The sequence below is a fragment of the Sapajus apella genome, unplaced genomic scaffold (genome assembly GCF_009761245.1).
Source record: "Sapajus apella isolate SASKATOON/1434 unplaced genomic scaffold, GSC_monkey_1.0 scaffold4, whole genome shotgun sequence".
In the NCBI taxonomy this organism is placed as follows: domain Eukaryota; kingdom Metazoa; phylum Chordata; class Mammalia; order Primates; family Cebidae; genus Sapajus; species Sapajus apella.
This window is the reverse complement of record NW_022436944.1, coordinates 58,424,193-58,440,876: the sequence shown is the minus strand read 5'-3', so window position 1 is coordinate 58,440,876 and position 16,684 is coordinate 58,424,193. Positions and strand designations below refer to the sequence as shown.

The following is a 16,684-nucleotide window of genomic DNA, read 5'->3' as shown; positions in this document are numbered from 1 at the left end:
CACCTTGCCCTCGGCACTGCACCGTCTGGGGTTGGGGGAGGCGAGGAGGGGCAAGGTGGGGAGTTCACAAAGCACGCCCTGTCCTCAGGAGACCATGGCGACTACAGCCAAGAGAGCACTGGGCATGGGCTGGGATGTGGGCAGCAGCGGGCCAGAGGGGGCTCGAAGGAGTCATGGGCCATCAAATGAAGGTGTATTGGAGGCCTACAGTGGGCCAGGATCAGAACTGTGTAGCACGTGCCTTGCCGTGCCGCAGGGAGGGGCCAGGCAAGTAAGAAGTGATGGGAAGGTGTGGAGCAGTGGTGGTTGAGATTCACGTTGCAGTCAAAGGGCCAGGCTGGCCAGGCCAGGGTGCAGGAGCACAGCTGGACGCTGGAGCCCACCAGGCGCCCCGCTGCAGGGCAGGAGGGGCAGGGGAGAGACTGTGAAAGGGGCCTAGGCCAGGTCCTGGGTGACAGCTGTGTCCTCAGGCAAGTGATCCAGGCTTGACTGATGGGTTCAGGGAGCCAGGAAATGCCTTGGGGCAGAGAGGTGAGGAAAAAATATTTATTGAGTATCCACCAGGTGCAAGATGCTCACTAGATGCTTTCAGTGCTGCAGCTGCTCAGACTCAGGGTGCATAGCAGTCTTCTAAGAATTTCTCTAAAATGCAGATTCTAATTCAGTAGATGCAGGGCAGGGCTTGAGGTGCTGTCTTTAATAAGCTCCCAGTGCCTGGGACCACACTTTGAGAAGAAGAGCTGTGTGTGCTCCAATGTAGTTTAGTGAGTACTATGGGCTCCTACTTATGGACAGGGAAGCTGAGGGCCCCACGAGCTCTCCCAGCTCCTGAAGTCTCCCCACTGATGAGAACTGACTGTGCTGTGCTGACTGCAGGGTCTGCTCCCTGCCCCCACCTCCAGGCTGGGTAAGCGACACCTCTCCCTCCAGCTCCGCAGTCTTCCCCGAGGTCCAAGTCTTCCAGGTTTGTAGAGTCAGGCCCTCCCATTGACAGCTGGCCTCCACCCTGGAGTATGTGAGCTTGGCTGTGGTGGCATCTAAAGATAGTCTCCCTCACAGGAAACCAGATACTATTGGCTAACTTTGCAAATAAAATGCACTTAGAGGGAGGGAAAGGGAAATACTCGTGTCTGGTAGCGTCTGCGCAGGACAGGGTGGCTGATTGGCACATCTAGAGGCTCCCTTGGCAGTCCACGTGAGGTAGGTGCACAGGACTAGTTGGGTACCTGTGGGTGGGGTGGAGCAGTGCTCAGCCAGCAGGATAGTAAAGCTCATCTGCCTTATGTGCAGGCAATGGAAGCCATTATTCTGGGGATGCTGTAGCCTAAATATGTCCAAGGGGATGGAGGAGTGGGAGGCAGGGAGTGATTGGATTGTTTATAATATACTCAGCCTGACAGAATAAGATTGGAAGCATTTGTAATTACAGTTTAGAGACGTGGAGAAAAAAGCTCATGATTTTACATTAACTGAAAAGAGCATAGTATAAAATTGCATCTGGATGCTGTTGAGGAACTATTGTTAATTTTTTTTTTTGAGATGGAGTCTCACTCTGTCACTCAGGCTGGAGTGCAGTGGCACAATCTCGGCTCACTGCAACATCCGCCTCCTGGGTTCAAGTGATTCTCCTGCCTCAGCCTCCCGAGTAGCTGGGACTATAGGTGCGCACCACCACGCCTGGCTAAATTTTTGTATTTTTAGTAGAAATGGGGTTTCACCGTGTTAGCCAGGATGGTCTCAATCTCCTGACCTCATGATCCACCCGCCTCAGCCTCCCAAAGTGCTGGGATTACACGTGTGAGCCCTCACACCTGGCTGCTAATTTTTTGGGGTGAAATATTGTATTAAAGGTTGTTTTTTTAAAAACGGTCCTTATCTTTTAGAGATGCACACATGTGTTTATGGGTGAAATTAAATTAATCTTTGGAGAGACATTAAGTGGGAAGCTGAGGAAGTATTGACCATGAGTTGCTAATTGTTGAACTCTGGTGATGGGTACAAGGAGGTTCTCACTGCTTTTATTTGGAAAGTTGCTTTTTATTTGAAAATTTAATAAAAAAGAGTTTTTTAAATTGCATCTGCATTTTAATATAACTATAAATGCACTTAATATAAATATAAAACATGTATATAAAGTTTCGATAGAGACAAGCTAAAAGCTTGCTGTGGATGATTCTAGGAAATTGCATTGCAGATAGTTTTATGGGTTTTTTTCCTTTTTCTTCCATTTTTTGTGCCATCTAGAGTTTTTTATAATGAGCATATATTGAATCTATAATAAAAGCTATTTTAATTAATAAATTGCTAGCATAATTTCAACATTCAATTTTGATATATGCTGTCATAGCCATTGTGAGGACACTCAGGCTCAGGTCTGTGTGGGTGAAAAACATGGTCTTCAGAAAGAAACTATGAGTGCAAGACAGGAGGAAACCCACCGGGCCCAGCTGAGGACCGGCCCCGGCTTGTCGCTGTTTCCCTCGCCTCACCTCTGGCACTCACAGCCTCACACAGCCTGCACTCATTGCTTTGTGAGTTTATGGCTCAGTCCAGAGAACAGCTAAAACATTTTAGGATTTTTTCAACCTCCCATTCTCACACAAAAAATTAATTTTGGAAATACTTGAGGTAGAAAGCTTGAGGCAGAAAAAAATGGAGCCAAAAAAAGGAAAATCGAACCATGTGAAAGCAGGCAAGAAAGCTTGTCTTGCTCGGGGCACAGTTCATTGCAGGCCCCGAGGGCGCTTTGGAGGGACCTGGGTTTCCGAAGAGGAGGCAGGGTGGGGGCTGGACCTGTGCTGCAGAGCCTTGGGGACCACTGCGGGCTGGGAATGGGGCAGTGGGTTAGGGTTCAAAACCCCTGGGAATGAGAAATGAGCTCAGGAAGGCTAGGGTGGGATTCTTCCATCTTCCTCTTTATTTTCACAAAGGAAGGCAGGGCAGGAAAGAGTCTCGGCCCAAATTCAGGGTGGTTCTTCTTAGTGCTCAGACTGACCTGGCAGTTGCCACACCTCCGGGAAGGGAGCACCTCCTATCCCTCAGCCACATGCCAGTCTCCACAAAGTCTGCCCCTGAACCCTGCTCCACAGCTGGCCCTGACGCACAGATGGGGACATAGGCAGCTTGGCTTTGGAATAAAATCCTGCACGTGGTAACTGTGCACAGAACTTGCTAAGCCGGTTTCCTGCTTTTAAAATGGAGATTGTCCATCAGCCTTTGAAGCTATGTAATGGGTGTGTCGACTTTCTGCAAGGATTAAAAGCAAACACACTGCCTGGCATACCTTTGGTGCTCAAGAAACAATATATATTATTTATCATGGGGAAACTGAGGCTCAGAACGTTTGGAGACCTGACAAACACTGACTACTATTGAATGAGGTTGTGAAGAATCCTGAGCTGTAGGGGCAGGAGAGCAAAGAACGTGGTAGAGCTGACCCAATCAGGACGATCCTCTACTCTCTTTCCACCCACTTCAGCCCACGAGAAACACTGCCTGGCCCTGGGCAGCTATGGCACAGTGGCAATGTCAGGTACGGTCCTCCCTAGCCAGAGACCCTAGCCTCAAAGAAACTCCTTCAGAGGATCCAGGCATCCAACTCCTCCTCCCCAGCCCCAGCCTCTGGCCCAGAGTCCTGAGTCCAGAGACGTTTGGAACCAGCACCTGTAACAGAGGAGCTGAACAAGGAGGGGACCTTCTGCTGCTCCATGGCAGGTCCCGGTCGTGGGAGGGAGTAGAACCAGAATGGCAGAATCCAGATCTTAGCTGCCTTTTCCAGGACTTGTTCTGATTCCCAGCAGCACAGTCCAGGAATTCCAAGAGGTCAGGTTCTCTGGCATCATTACTTTGCCAAGAAGAGCCAAGGGAAAGTTGGGGTTTCTAGCTGAACCCTGGTCCCACCTGCCCTCTGAGGGGCTGGGAATCCACTAGCTGCTGTGCAGGTGGGATCCTCAGGGCACGCTGGCCACAGCTGATGCTCCAACCACCTCATCTTGTTTGGCCGAACTGCAGCTTTTTAGATTGTAAGTGGGAGGAAAAGCTACATTACATGTCTTTAGATCATGAGTAGGGAGGAAAGGCTCTACTACATGTCTTTAAACATCTTCCAGATCACCTTTGTTTCTCCCTTAAAGTGTGCTTCAGGAGAAAATGGAAAGTCTCCTTCCAGTGTGTCGTATTTTGCGATAAACTCCTTTCAATGTCCAGGTTAGCAAAGTATTAGATTTAATTTCTCACATTACTTCCATCCAGGCTGAGAAAGAGAACCCCGGAAGCCTCTCTCATGTCCCTACCTGACCACAGCCTCTTCTTCTCCCACAAGGAAGCACAAGTCTGACTTTTATAGCGATTACTTCCTTGCTTTTCCATGTAGTTTGACTCAATTTAAATATCCCTGAACAATATAGTTTAGCTTTGCCTATTTTTGATCTTCATATTTTGATTCAAACAGTAGGTCTACTTTTTGTTTTTTGTTTTTGTTTTTGTTTTTTTTTGAGACAGAGTTTTGCTCTTGTCACCCAGGCTAGAGTGTGATGGCGTGATCTTGGCTCATTGTAACCTCCGCCTCTTGGGTTCAAGCGATTCTCATGCCTCAGCCTGCTGAGTAGCTGGGATTACAGGTGCCCGCCACCATGTCCGGCTAATTTTTGTATTTTTGGTGTAGACAGCGTTTCCCCATGTCAGCCAGGCTGGACTTGAACTCCTGATCTCAGGTGATCCACCCGCCTTGGCCCCCCAAAGTGCTGGGATTACAGGTATGAGCCACCACACCGGCCAACACTAAACTTTTAAAATGCATCCATGTTGTAAGAGATGTACACACACAGAAATTTTCACATCAACATCGTCCAAACCAGCAACGAACTGAAAGCCACCTACGTGTGCATTAGCAGTAGAAATGATACTAAATGATGGAATAGTCACACAGTGGAATCCTATGCAGCAAGGAGAATGAGCAGTTTACAGCCACGCCAACATCATGGGTGAGATGCTTCCAGAAACACTGAGACAAATTTACAGAAAAATGCAAAATTGGTCCTTATCCACAGGGCACTTATTCAGTGCAAGTCCACCAGACACAATTTGTATTTGCATGAGAAAGAGTCATTTGCACTGCTGTTTTCTATAATCTACAGTGCTGTAAAATCAGCTCAGGCAATAAAAGGGGGAGGTAGCCCCAAATCGTATACTAGAAAGGACTCCCAGTAATCTTCAGGCTGTGCCTATTTCAAAGTCGTTCCTCATTTTTCCTTGTAGTTCCTTAGTGTGGAACTTGAGACCCCTCTCTTTGTCCCTCTTCTGCCTTTTCAGCCTTCGCTGTCTCCGCACCCTTCCCCGAAGCCCTGCACTAGCCTCAACTGCCTTTCCTGAACACTCCCGGGAGCCTGTGGGCCCCTCCCAACTCCACCATCTTCATTGCCTTCCGTTTCTACTTCCCTCTGCCTGGCCTCGGCCCCAGGAAACCTTCCCATGCTTAGACCCTCTGTGCCTTTGTCTTCAAAGCCCACCCCCTATTTGCTGCCACCTCCATCTTGGTCAACCTGGAAGACTTCCCCCACCCTTAAAACATCAGCTTAAATGGCAGCTTTGTTTGTTTGTTTGTCTTTTATGTGATAACCTCTGGATCACCTTCCCCCAGTTTTTAAGGAGACAGATATAGAGGTCTAATCCTTGAGCTTCCTGTAACTTTTCTTATATTCTGTTACTAAACAATAATAAACACTTGCAGGTACTGTATCTTAAACGCTTTTGCCTCTACAGAATTTAGCACAGTGTCTAGTATTGGTGAAATGTAATTAACAAAATCTTCCTTCAACACAGAAATTCTCTCCACAAAAGAAGTAGAGAAAGAACAGTTTTATTATTGAATAAACAGTAACCAAAATGAGCTGTGCATTACCGGCCGTCTACTAAGAGGTTGCAAGGACAGAAAGAAATCTCCTCCTTCTATACAGCCAAGCAGATGCAACCTGTTACATACATGTTATCGAGACAAGCAATAACCATTCCTCAAGTAAGAGGTCTTGCCAGCACCATTGGTCATACATGCTTCACTCTAAATTTACCTGGTAATTAGGGTAACTGCTCATGTTAGCTAACTGGTTCTATCCAGAGGAGAAACAAATTTATCTTTAAGACAAGGGGTAATTTTGCAGCCCAGAGCAAGACTAAGTTAGGTTACTACCTTCCCACAGAAACTAGGAGACAGAAGGACTGTTTCCCTTCTGTTTGTTTACATGTCAAAGAGATGTCGCCCAGGTCCTTGGAAGAGACTAGCCTAGCTCTTAAAGCTGACAAAAAGCCTATCAAGTTTCAAAAGGATTTATTTACATTCAAAGAGAGGAGAAAGTACTTAAAAGTTTTCTAGGCCTGCGCAGTGGCTCACGCCTGTATTCTCAGCACTTTGAGAGGCTGAGGTGGGTGGATCACCTGATGTCAGGATTTCAAGACTAGCCTGGCCAACATGGTGAAACACCGTCTCTACTAAGAATACAAAAATTAGCTGAGCGTGGTAGTGGGTAATTAGCTGAGCATGGTAGTGGGTAGCCTGTAATCCCAGCTACTGGGGAATCTGAGGCAGGAGAATCACTTGAACCCAGAGGTGGAGGTTGCAGTGAGCTGAGATCGCGCCATTGCACTCCAGCCTGGGTGACAAGAATGAAACTCTGCGTCAAAAAAAAAAAGTTTTCTAAAGTAAATGCTCTGAGAAAAAAAGGAGGTGAGAAGATCTCTTTCCTTATTTTTAACAAGAAGAATTAAAGACTTTTTTATTTTTAATTTTTACTTATCCTTAGACTACAATATGGTACAGATGCTCAAAAATATCAACTTAATAATTAAACAATTAACAAGTCCATCTCTTTCTCAATTATTAAAAACGTTATGAAGTATTTCCCTTCAAAATTTCACAGTTTACTTTGACATAAATAAATAAATACCATAAAGTATTTTGAAGAGGGAAGGAAAGGGAGGGTGTCAAACACAAAATAATGGTAGGTTTTGTAAAGGGGAACTTACTAAACCCAACAGGGTTCTGCTGTTGCTTTTTTTTTTTTTTTTTTTTTTTGGAGGCGGGGTTTGGGTGTGCATTGGCCTGTGTGAAACCCTGGTGGGTAGATAATGCCATGCAGTTCTAGGTGGGCTCATTGCTATAGGAATAGACAGTCACTCCATTTACTTGCATAGGAGTTGGGGTATCAAATGTTTCCTTATAGCTCCTTCACATGGAATTCAGCATCCCTCTCCCCATCAGCCTCAGCTCTCTCTGCAATCCGAGGAGTGTGTGTTATAAAAATTGCTGCCATCATAAGTGAGAAAACCATAAGGACCCGGTAAAACTTGGCTTCCCAAACAGTCAGGGGTCTGGGCACGGCAGCCAACTGTCTAGTACAAGGAAAATGAGATTTGCCAAGACTTGATCAACTGTTCCAGCTCTCTATCTCCAAACGGAACCTCATCTGAATGCTCACAGGCAGTGCCCCGGGAATCTCATGTTCCTTGGGCAGGCTGCTGGCAGCCTCTCTGTTGACAATAGAGCACACTTTTGCTGACCTAGGACTCATGTTGCTCTTTAAGACTGCTTCCTTGGCCAGGCATAATGGTTCATACTTGTAATCCCAGCCCTTTGGGAGGCCCAGGCAGGAGGATCTCTTAAGGCCCAGTGGTCAAAACCAGCCTGCTCAACATAGCAAGACCCCATATCTACAAAAAATAGCTGGGCATGGTGGTGCACGCCTACACTCCCAGCTACTCGGGAGACCGAGGTGGGAGGATTGCTAGATTCCAGGAGTTCAAGGCTGCAGTGAGCTATAATCATGCTACTGGACTCCAGCCAGGCAACAGAGCGAGATCCTGTCTCAAACAAACAAGAACAACAAACAAAAAAATTGTTTGATTCTTGCTGAAAAATTGAGCACGCAGGAGCTGGCAAGGCCCCTAGAGGTGATCTGGTCCAATGCTTTAATTTCATCCATCAGGAAACTGAAGCAGAGTGGAGTGACCTGCCCAGGGTCTCTCAGACATTCCTGCTTGGAAATGTGTGGGCTTCTGTGAAACATGTGGCTCTTAAAACACTGTCATCTATTTGAAGGCAGAAAGTCGGCTAACCCTTCAGCCTTCAGCCTATTCTTCTCCAGAGAAAATGACCCCAGTTTCCTCAGCATCGTTGATGGGAGCTAGATTCTTGGGGGTCTGGCAGTGAGGACCACCTAGTGGTGGCTGGAAGGGCAAATAATATCCCACCTTCCATTTTCCACTCACCAGTCCCTGAGGGTCAGCCTGCTGCGTTATGAGCCCAGAGGGGAGAAACCCAGCCAATTCAGGGATGCATCATGGACCAGTTTCTTTTAAGGAGTCTGGGTCTGCTGTTACCAGTTCTGCTTTGAGAGAAGCGGCCTACAGTATCCTGCAGATTTCCCCTCCAGGGAGAAAAGCATAAATTATAGAAAATACGCACACATCATTCTTCCCTGCAAATGACAGCATACTATGTGTACGTGGTACCTCACCTAGATTTTTTCACTTACCAGTATGTCTTAGAGACTGTCCCCTAACAGAATATATAGATCTGCCTGTTTTTGTTGTTTTTCCCATTTCTTTTTTTTTTTTTTTTTTGAAGGGGGGTTTCCCTTTTTTTCCCCGGGGGGGGGTGCAATGGCGCGATCTCGGCTCACCGCAACCTCCGCCTCCTGGGTTCAGGCAATTCTCCTGCCTCAGCCTCCTGAGTAGCTGGGATTACAGGCACGCACCACCATGCCCAGCTAATTTTTTGTAGTTTTAGTAGAGACGGGGTTTCACCATGTTGACCAGGATGGTCTCGATCTCTTGACCTCGTGATCCACCCGCCTCGGCCTCCCACAGTGCTGGGATTACAGGCGTGAGCCACCGCGCCCGGCCCCTGCTTTTCCCGTTTCTAAGAGCTGGAAACTGTGTTCTTAAACAGCTGTTTGTTGTCCCATTAATTAGATTTATTGTACTTTGATCTGTCCCTAGTGATGGACGTTGGGGTTGTTTCCCTTCATTTACATTTCAAGCTTGCTGCAGTGACAGTGTACACACTTGCTGGAGAGTGTGTGTGTGTGTGTGTGTGTGTGTGTGTCTAGGATAAATCCCAATAAGCAATTTAATGTAATTTCATTCTTATGCTCTCAGCAAACCAAAGACATTATTTTTTAGAGGAGGAAGCTGAGGCTGTTGTTTTGTTGCCTTTTTAACCACTGGATTTTGGGCTCAACTGTTTGATAGTCATTGCGTCCTTGACTCCTCTCCCATGCCAGGATTTGGCCCTCAGCCCAGGGCCTGAGTCTCCATCTTCGAGGGAGAGTGGGAAGAGCACAGGCCTTGGCCTCAGTCGTGCTCCCCATGCTTCTAGCTGTGGACTGGGCCAGGTGCTTCACCCAGCTGTGCCCCCTGTGAGGCATGATGTGTGCAAGATGGAAATGTGACCATGAAGATCAACAATGTCCCTCGATGACCAGTGCTCAGGGTCATGGGGGAACTCGTAGAAAGGGATATCTGTCCCGTTCCTTCCTGTGTGGTCCAGATGGCTCACAGCAGGGATCACAACATGCTGGGTGACCATCCACTGTGCCGGCACTGAGAGACTCCTGTGGGAGTCACAGCGATTCTAGGGTCTTCACTGGGGATTCTGAGACAGCAGGGAGCCAGGATGAGGGCTGCAGAGTGTTCCTCTGCCCTCGCTGAGCAGACCCCCTGGATGGCAGGGTGCAGTCCCAAGCCAGATGGATGCCCATAACCAGCCCTTTGGCTCTCAGTACATAATGTTACCAAGAGTTGGGCAAAACCCTCCATCCCAGAGCATGTCTGAATTTGCATCCCATCTGCAGAGGATACATTGAACCACTCCATCAAAGTCTCATGTGAATTTTCCCTGTTGAGAAGACAAGCCCCTTCCTGGCTTAGACTGTCCTGACTGATCTTTCCATGAGCTCCCTGACAAGCCAGAACCATCCCCAGCTTATACGGACACTTGGTGCAAATTAAAGAAGACGTCCCTGTGCAGGTGGCAGCCCTGAGCCCAGGCACCCAGTCAGGCAAGCAGCCTGATTTGGGACCCCTCTGCCACTCAAGCAGGCAGTCAGTTGCTGGAAAGCTCTAACTTTCCCTGCCTTCTCCAAATTCTTGTCCCACTCCTCCTCTTCCTCTCATCATAAATATCCCCACAGCCATTCAGCAGGGCAGTGAATTCAATATAGAACTTTTTTTTTTCAGATTTGCAGAAAAGATTAGATCAGTAATGATGCAAGTAGAGCAATGAGCCTGACAGTTTAGCAAAAGCTCAGTAAAGGGTGGCTTCTTTCCCCTCCCCCCAGAATAATCTGAGAAGAAAGTGTGTCTCATTTCAGGGAAAAAAATATATAAATTGACCTTTAAAGACCAAATTCCCAGGATACCCAGGTAGAGGTGAAACATAGGAGCCCACAGGCAGCCTCGATGATTCCAAAGATCCAAAGGGCTTCTTCTTCCTCATATAATACAGGAAACAAACTAAACATGTATTAAGTGCTTGCTGTATGTGACACTCTGTGCCAGGTGCTCCGTTAAAACAGCTCCGTGGGCAGGCACGAGGATCGATCCCAATCTTGCAGACAAGGACTGTTAGGCTCAGAGGGTCCAAGCTCTCCCATCACTCGGTCAGAGAAGACAGCTGCAGGATTCAATCTGGGGAGTGCCCGAGTCCGCCGAAGTTCCTGGGCTGAAGGACTGACCACAGGCACAAGGAGACGCAGGGCAGTTTTTATTGGATTTGGCTACCTCTTGAGTCAGCTTTGCGAGCTCTTCTCACTGGGGCAAGGGAAGGGAGGAAGTCGCTAGCTCCAGGTCCCTAACACAGAACCATCAAGGACTTGACCAGTTTTCCTCCTACAGCAGCGTGTCTGGGAAGATCATGCTCTGGGACAAGCTACAGGCACGAGGTACCAATTCCTGTTTCCCTGCATATCAGCTTGAGTCATATGAAACTGACTTTGATGTGGCTCAAAAACAGCTGTATGCCCGCCACATTAGACCATTTGATTTAAATATTAAGTAATGTCACAGCCAGAGATTCTTCTCTGAGAAAAGGGCACTGCAGCCTGAAGCAGAGAAGGCGCACACGTTCCCTGGGGTTGAGAACTCTCCACGGCCTGTGACAGCCCTGGGGGTAAAGCCCTGGCCCATCTATCCTGGGAGAGTCTGGGTGGGATACAGGGCTCGAAGCAGAGGCTGGGAAGGGAGAAGTGACACCCTGGCTGGGTGGGCCCTGATCTTGGTGAGACACCCCTGGGTGAAACCATCATGGAAAGGGCGTAGTGGGGCGTGAAAACTCCCTTGGTTAAAGCGTGAGCTTTGCTATAAGTTGTGGTGAGGAGGGAGGCAGTGACAACTGGGAGGCCCGTTCTGAGCAGCCCCAGGGTTTCTGGGGGACCCATCTGTGGTGTCACAGGGAGGAGGAGACGCCCAGAGGAGCAGGGTGAAAGGGCTGCCTCCCAGCCGGCTCTGTAGTGAATGACCAGCAAGTCGTGGCTGTGAAAAGGGGAGTGCAGTCTGGGCAGAAACGTCTTCTTTTTTGAATACTCGAAGGAAAGAGGCGATAAGAATCGTGGGGAAGACCAGACCAAAGTGCAGTGTAAGGCCGGTAATGGGAGGGAAGTTCGTCTAGCACAGCAGACGAACCGAGCCCCAGCCTCCATCTTGGATCAGGCAGCCCCTCTGTGACCACAGAACCCTGAATGGTGCCAACCCCTCCTCTTCACTTAGAGTTGTAGGATGACCTGCAGTCCTGATTTGCCTGGGACCAGGAAAGTCCTGGGCAACCCAAACACGGTGTCCCTCTAGAGTGAATGACTCTGTCTGATACCTGCTAAGAAAGTGAAGGATTGTTGGTTATAAGGAGAAGAGGAAGTGAAATGGTTCTCAAAAAACAAAGGTGAGGGCTTCTGGGTGCTGTTCTGCCCAGGGTTCTGGGTCTGAGACTTCTTTCTCCAGGCCTAGCTTCACGGAGAAGTGAGGGGCCAGAGGAGGGAAAGGTGGAAATAAAGGAAGAGGATGGAGAATTGCTTTGGGGAAGTTTGGGCTGGAAGTGTGAATTGCGGCTGTACCCCTAATTCAGCCCATCTCACCCCTCCCCTTCTGCCCATGGTTCTCCCTTGCTCATCCACACTGTGGTCAAACTAGCTAGGTTTTGGAGAGACTTTGGACAGTCAAAGAAATATGGATCTGTCTCAAGCTTCAAAAAGCCTAGAGCTGGCCAGGCACGGTGGCTCCCATCTGTAATCCCAGCACTTTGGGAGGCCAAAGTGGGTGGATTACCTGACGTCAGGAGTTCAAGACCAGCCTGGGAAATATGGTGAAACCCCATCTCTACTAAAAATGCAAAAATCAGCCAGCCGTGGTGGCACAAGTCTGTAATCCCAGCTGCTCAGGAGGCTGAGGCAGGAAAATTGCTTGAACCCCATGGGGTAGAGGTTGCAGTAAGCTGAGATCGCACCACTGCACTCCAGCCTGGGTGACACAGTGAGACTCCATTTAAAAAAAAAAAAAAAAAAAAAAGCCCAGAGCCAAATGCTCATGGAGCCATTTACTACATGGCATTGGGCAAGTCAAAGTCTCCTTTCCTGTCAAAGGAGTCTGTTGCTGTCTTCATCACAAGACTGCTGTGAGGATTAAACAAGACGGCAAGTGGGAAGTTGGGAAATGTAGTTTGCACCCAACCTATATTTGTTTCTTCCTGCCTGCCTAACATATGGAGCCACACAGAATTGTAACTTTGTTTCTCTGAGAACTAACGCCGTCACTTGCTTTTCTTTTTGATCCAGACCCTCACCATGCCCACCGATTCAGTTCCAGAAGACTTTGAGTACGATGATTCTGCTGAAGCCTGTTACATTGGGAACGTCGTGGCCTTTGGGACTGTCTTCCTGTCCGTATTCTATTGTGTTGTCTTTGCCATCGGCCTGGTGGGAAATTTGTTGGTGGTGCTTGCCCTCACCAACAGCAAGAAGCCCAAGAGTGTCACGGACATTTATCTCCTGAATCTGGCCTTGTCTGATCTGCTGTTTGTAGCCACCTTGCCCTTCTGGACTCACTATGTGATAAGTGAGCAGGGCCTCCACAATGCTTTGTGCAAACTCACTACCGCCTTCTTCTTCATCGGCTTTTTTGGAAGCATATTCTTCATCACAGTCATCAGCATCGATAGATACCTGGCCATCGTCCTGGCAGCCAACTCCATGAACAACCGGACCGTGCAGCAGGGCGTCACCATCAGCCTAGGTGTCTGGGCAGCAGCCATCTTGGTGGCAGCCCCCCAGTTCATGTTCACAAAGGAGAAAGAAAACGAATGCCTTGGTGACTACCCCGAAGTCCTCCAGGAAATCTGGCCTGTGCTCCGCAACATGGAAGCAAATCTTCTTGGCTTCCTGCTCCCCCTGCTCATTATGAGTTACTGCTACTTCAGAATCATCCAGACGCTCTTTTCCTGCAAGAACCAAAAGAAAGCCAAAGCCATCAAACTGATCCTTCTGGTGGTGGTCGTGTTTTTCCTCTTCTGGACACCCTACAACGTTATGGTTTTCCTGGAGACGCTTAAGCTCTACGACTTCTTTCCCAGTTGTGAGCTGAGGAAGGAGCTGAAGCTGGCCCTCAGCGTGTCCGAGACGGTTGCGTTTAGCCATTGTTGCCTGAATCCTCTCATCTATGCGTTTGCTGGGGAGAAGTTCAGAAGATACCTCTACCACCTGTATGGGAAATGCCTGGCTGTCCTGTGTGGACGCCCAGTCCACGTTGGTTTCTCCGCAGCCAGATCACAAAGGAGCAGGCAGGGAAGTGTTCTGAGCAGCAGTTTTACCTACCACACCAGTGATGGAGGTGTGTCCCTCCTCTGAAGGGACTCACAAAGCCTTGTGTCTACAGAGAACCTGGAGTTCCTAAATCTGATGCTGGATAATGAGGAAAGGTTTTTGTTGTTGTTTCTTACAAGCACAAAATGATGGACCCAATGCACACAAAACAGCCCTAGAGTGTTTTTGAGAACTGTGCTGAAAATTTGAATGACAAAGAGTAGACATGTCTCTTACTGCAAATGTCAGAACTTTTTTATTTACAGATGAGAAAAATTCAACTCAGACTAGTTTAGTTAAAAGGGGGTGATGAATATCGTTCACATTGTGGCATAGGCAAAAGGTTGTCTGAGCTCTCAACGTGAGGGGAAACCGGGCCTGAACCCTTCCCTCATTTGAATCTTTTAGTCATTATAGATTCCCCAGACTTACATGACACAACTTTATCACCAAAGAGGGACTGACACCCATGCTTCCCTGGCTGCAAAGGCAAAATTCCCAGGGAAGTGCTCTGATAGGCCAAGTTTGTATCAAGTGCTCATCCTGGAAGGCGCTGTTCTCCATGGGGAAGGGATATGTAAGAGGGAAGCTTTCAGTTCAATTTCATGAATAGAGATGCAGAAAGACGTATTTCCAAGAAGTTGGGTGGGTGGGTACTATTCTGATTACACAGAACAAATGCCACACATCACCCTTACCATGTGTCTGGCCCAGTCTCTCCCCTGATCACACCAGCCTCCTCTTCATCAAGCCCTCCTCCATCATGTCCCCAACCTACAAGGGCTCCTTGCTGCCTGCTGCATCAAGTCCAAACTCAAAAGCTTGGCCTCTTGTACCCCCACCAAGGGTTCCCACCAACAGATTCCCCATTGCCTGCTCCTTCCCAAAGGACTCCACCCACCCTATCAGCGCATCTCTTCATCTCCACCTGCTCCCAGGCCAGTAGGGGAAATAGAAAGAACTCTGTCCCCAGATAAGAAGGGATGATTCCAACCCCAACTCTGTCAGTGGCCCCCGGGCAGCTTGAGACCAATCAAGCTTCAGTTTCCTTGTCTGTAGAAGAGGGATAAGGTATATTTTGCATAGAGATCGCCCTTTCCAGCATGAGGAACTATCTACCAACTCTCGCAGGTCCAACCCTTTTGTCTGCTTCTTAGACTTCTGCTTTCCCCACACCTGGCACTGCTGCACCGTGCCCAAGTGGTGATGCTGACAAAACTTGGAGGAGCATCAGGTGCGGCTGCATGACGTAGCCCAGACACAGAAGAGGCCGGTTCTTACAATGGCACCCAGCGAGCACTCCCAAGCCCACCGAGTGATAGCCTTCCTTAAGCGACTCTCCTGGGCTGTCTTGAATATTCCCTCCCAATCACCTGTGGCAGGCCCCTGCCCCTCTGGAAAAATACCCCATCATTCATGCCACTGCCATCCTGGGGAGCCAGGGCCACGGAAACAGCTTTTATTTTTTCTTCCTAGAAATGTTTGGGACAATCTAAAACTTTAAAGTTTGAAAAACGACTGTGATAATGCTAAAGAAAATGTCGTCCAATCTAACCACATCCATCTTGTCCTTCCTGCATTCACCCACCCAGACCCTGTTCGCACTCTCACGTTTAGAGTTGCAATCACAATGTACAGATGGTTTTATAACCTCATGTGTTTTCCTCTTAACCTTAGACCACAAATAGTGCTCAGTTTCTGTGTAGTTTGGTAATTACCATTTTAGAAGACTCTACCAGACTGTGCACTCACTGAAGGCAGATGTGGTATCTGATAAATTGCTGTACATCCGATGGCACTTTGGCAGTCTATCTATTTGTGTAATGAATGAGAGAACAAGTCATGTTTCTTCAAGGTCGTGTACAATTTACTTACCCTTACTCTGTTGATAAACGTTTAACTTCTTTCCAATGTTTAGCAAATACATATTTTATAGAAGTTCCATCTGTGTAACTTTCTTTCTCCTGTTCAATTATTTCCTCTGGATAAATTCATTGCCATGGGGAAAAGTGAGCCAAAGGACATGGGAACATGTTAGCTTTTGATACACACATATGAAAATCATATTTTACAAAACCTTTACTGAGTTGTATTATATATGAAATGTGAACACAGACAATGAGGCTATTCCAAAGACAATGAGACCAAGGCTCTTCCCTCAATAGCTCAACATTTAAATGCAGAAGAGACAAGAAGGAATAATCACGCTTTGCATTAGTAGCACAGAAGTGCTACGTGACTTCTGACTTGAGTCTTTAGGGGAAAGGAGTTCTCCAGGTAAAGAAAGAGATGGCGTTCCAGCCTGAGGAAGCAGCATGTGTGAGGGAAGTGAGAGCATGAGGAGCTCACAATGTGAGAAAACTTTGTGCGAACATTAAAAGGCATTGGAAGTGGAGTGGGTGGTAGAAACCTTCTGAGCTGAGCTGTTAGGTGTGGGCTGAGCTAAAACAACCAACGGAAGAGGCGCTGGTTCTCCTCAGGGTGTTCACGGGTTTCTTCATGACTACCTGATCCTCATTCCAACTGCTGAACCATGAGACTCTAAATAAAGTTAAACCTATTTCTGGACTTCCAATACAGAGGAAATATTTATTTTGGCTTGATAAGAAACAAACACTTTCATTTCTAGAGCAAAATTAAATTTGTCTCATTAGAAACTTATATTTATTTATTCACTCATTTTGCTGAATAGGACAGAATAGGGAGAAAATAAGGAAGCTCATTGAAAAACCCAAATAGCAAGGATGTTGATGTCTAAACAAAAGAAGGCATTTTGGAAGGGAGAGTTGGCCCTCAGGGCACACCTGGATCAGATCCACTCCTGCATCTGAGCTCTGGGCTTCCCA

At 47.7% G+C, this 16,684-nt stretch overlaps 1 protein-coding gene across 4 annotated transcripts; it reads left to right on the top strand.

The window, feature by feature from the left end:
• The first annotated feature begins 695 nt into the window (after nt 1–695).
• Nucleotides 696–15,780, top strand: CX3CR1 (C-X3-C motif chemokine receptor 1). 4 transcript variants are annotated; one of them, XM_032270963.1, is made up of 2 exons: nt 696–907; nt 12,816–15,780. In XM_032270963.1, exon 2 carries the CDS (start codon nt 12,825–12,827, stop codon nt 13,881–13,883), a length of 1,059 nt encoding a protein of 352 aa, XP_032126854.1. In that variant the 5' UTR covers nt 696–907; nt 12,816–12,824; the 3' UTR covers nt 13,884–15,780. The 4 variants fall into 4 exon arrangements, with proteins under 4 accessions (XP_032126854.1, XP_032126846.1, XP_032126836.1 ...); XM_032270955.1 differs by lacking the exon at nt 696–907 and adding an exon at nt 1,061–1,200; XM_032270945.1 differs by lacking the exon at nt 696–907 and adding an exon at nt 1,091–1,196 and having other exon boundaries at nt 12,812–15,780.
• Nucleotides 15,781–16,684: the final 904 nt, after the last annotated feature.

What these genes read in the sequence shown, in the direction of transcription:
- CX3CR1 (XM_032270963.1), top strand. Translation starts at nt 12,825, where the DNA reads ATGCCCACCGATTCAGTTCCAGAAGACTTTGAGTACGATGATTCTGCT.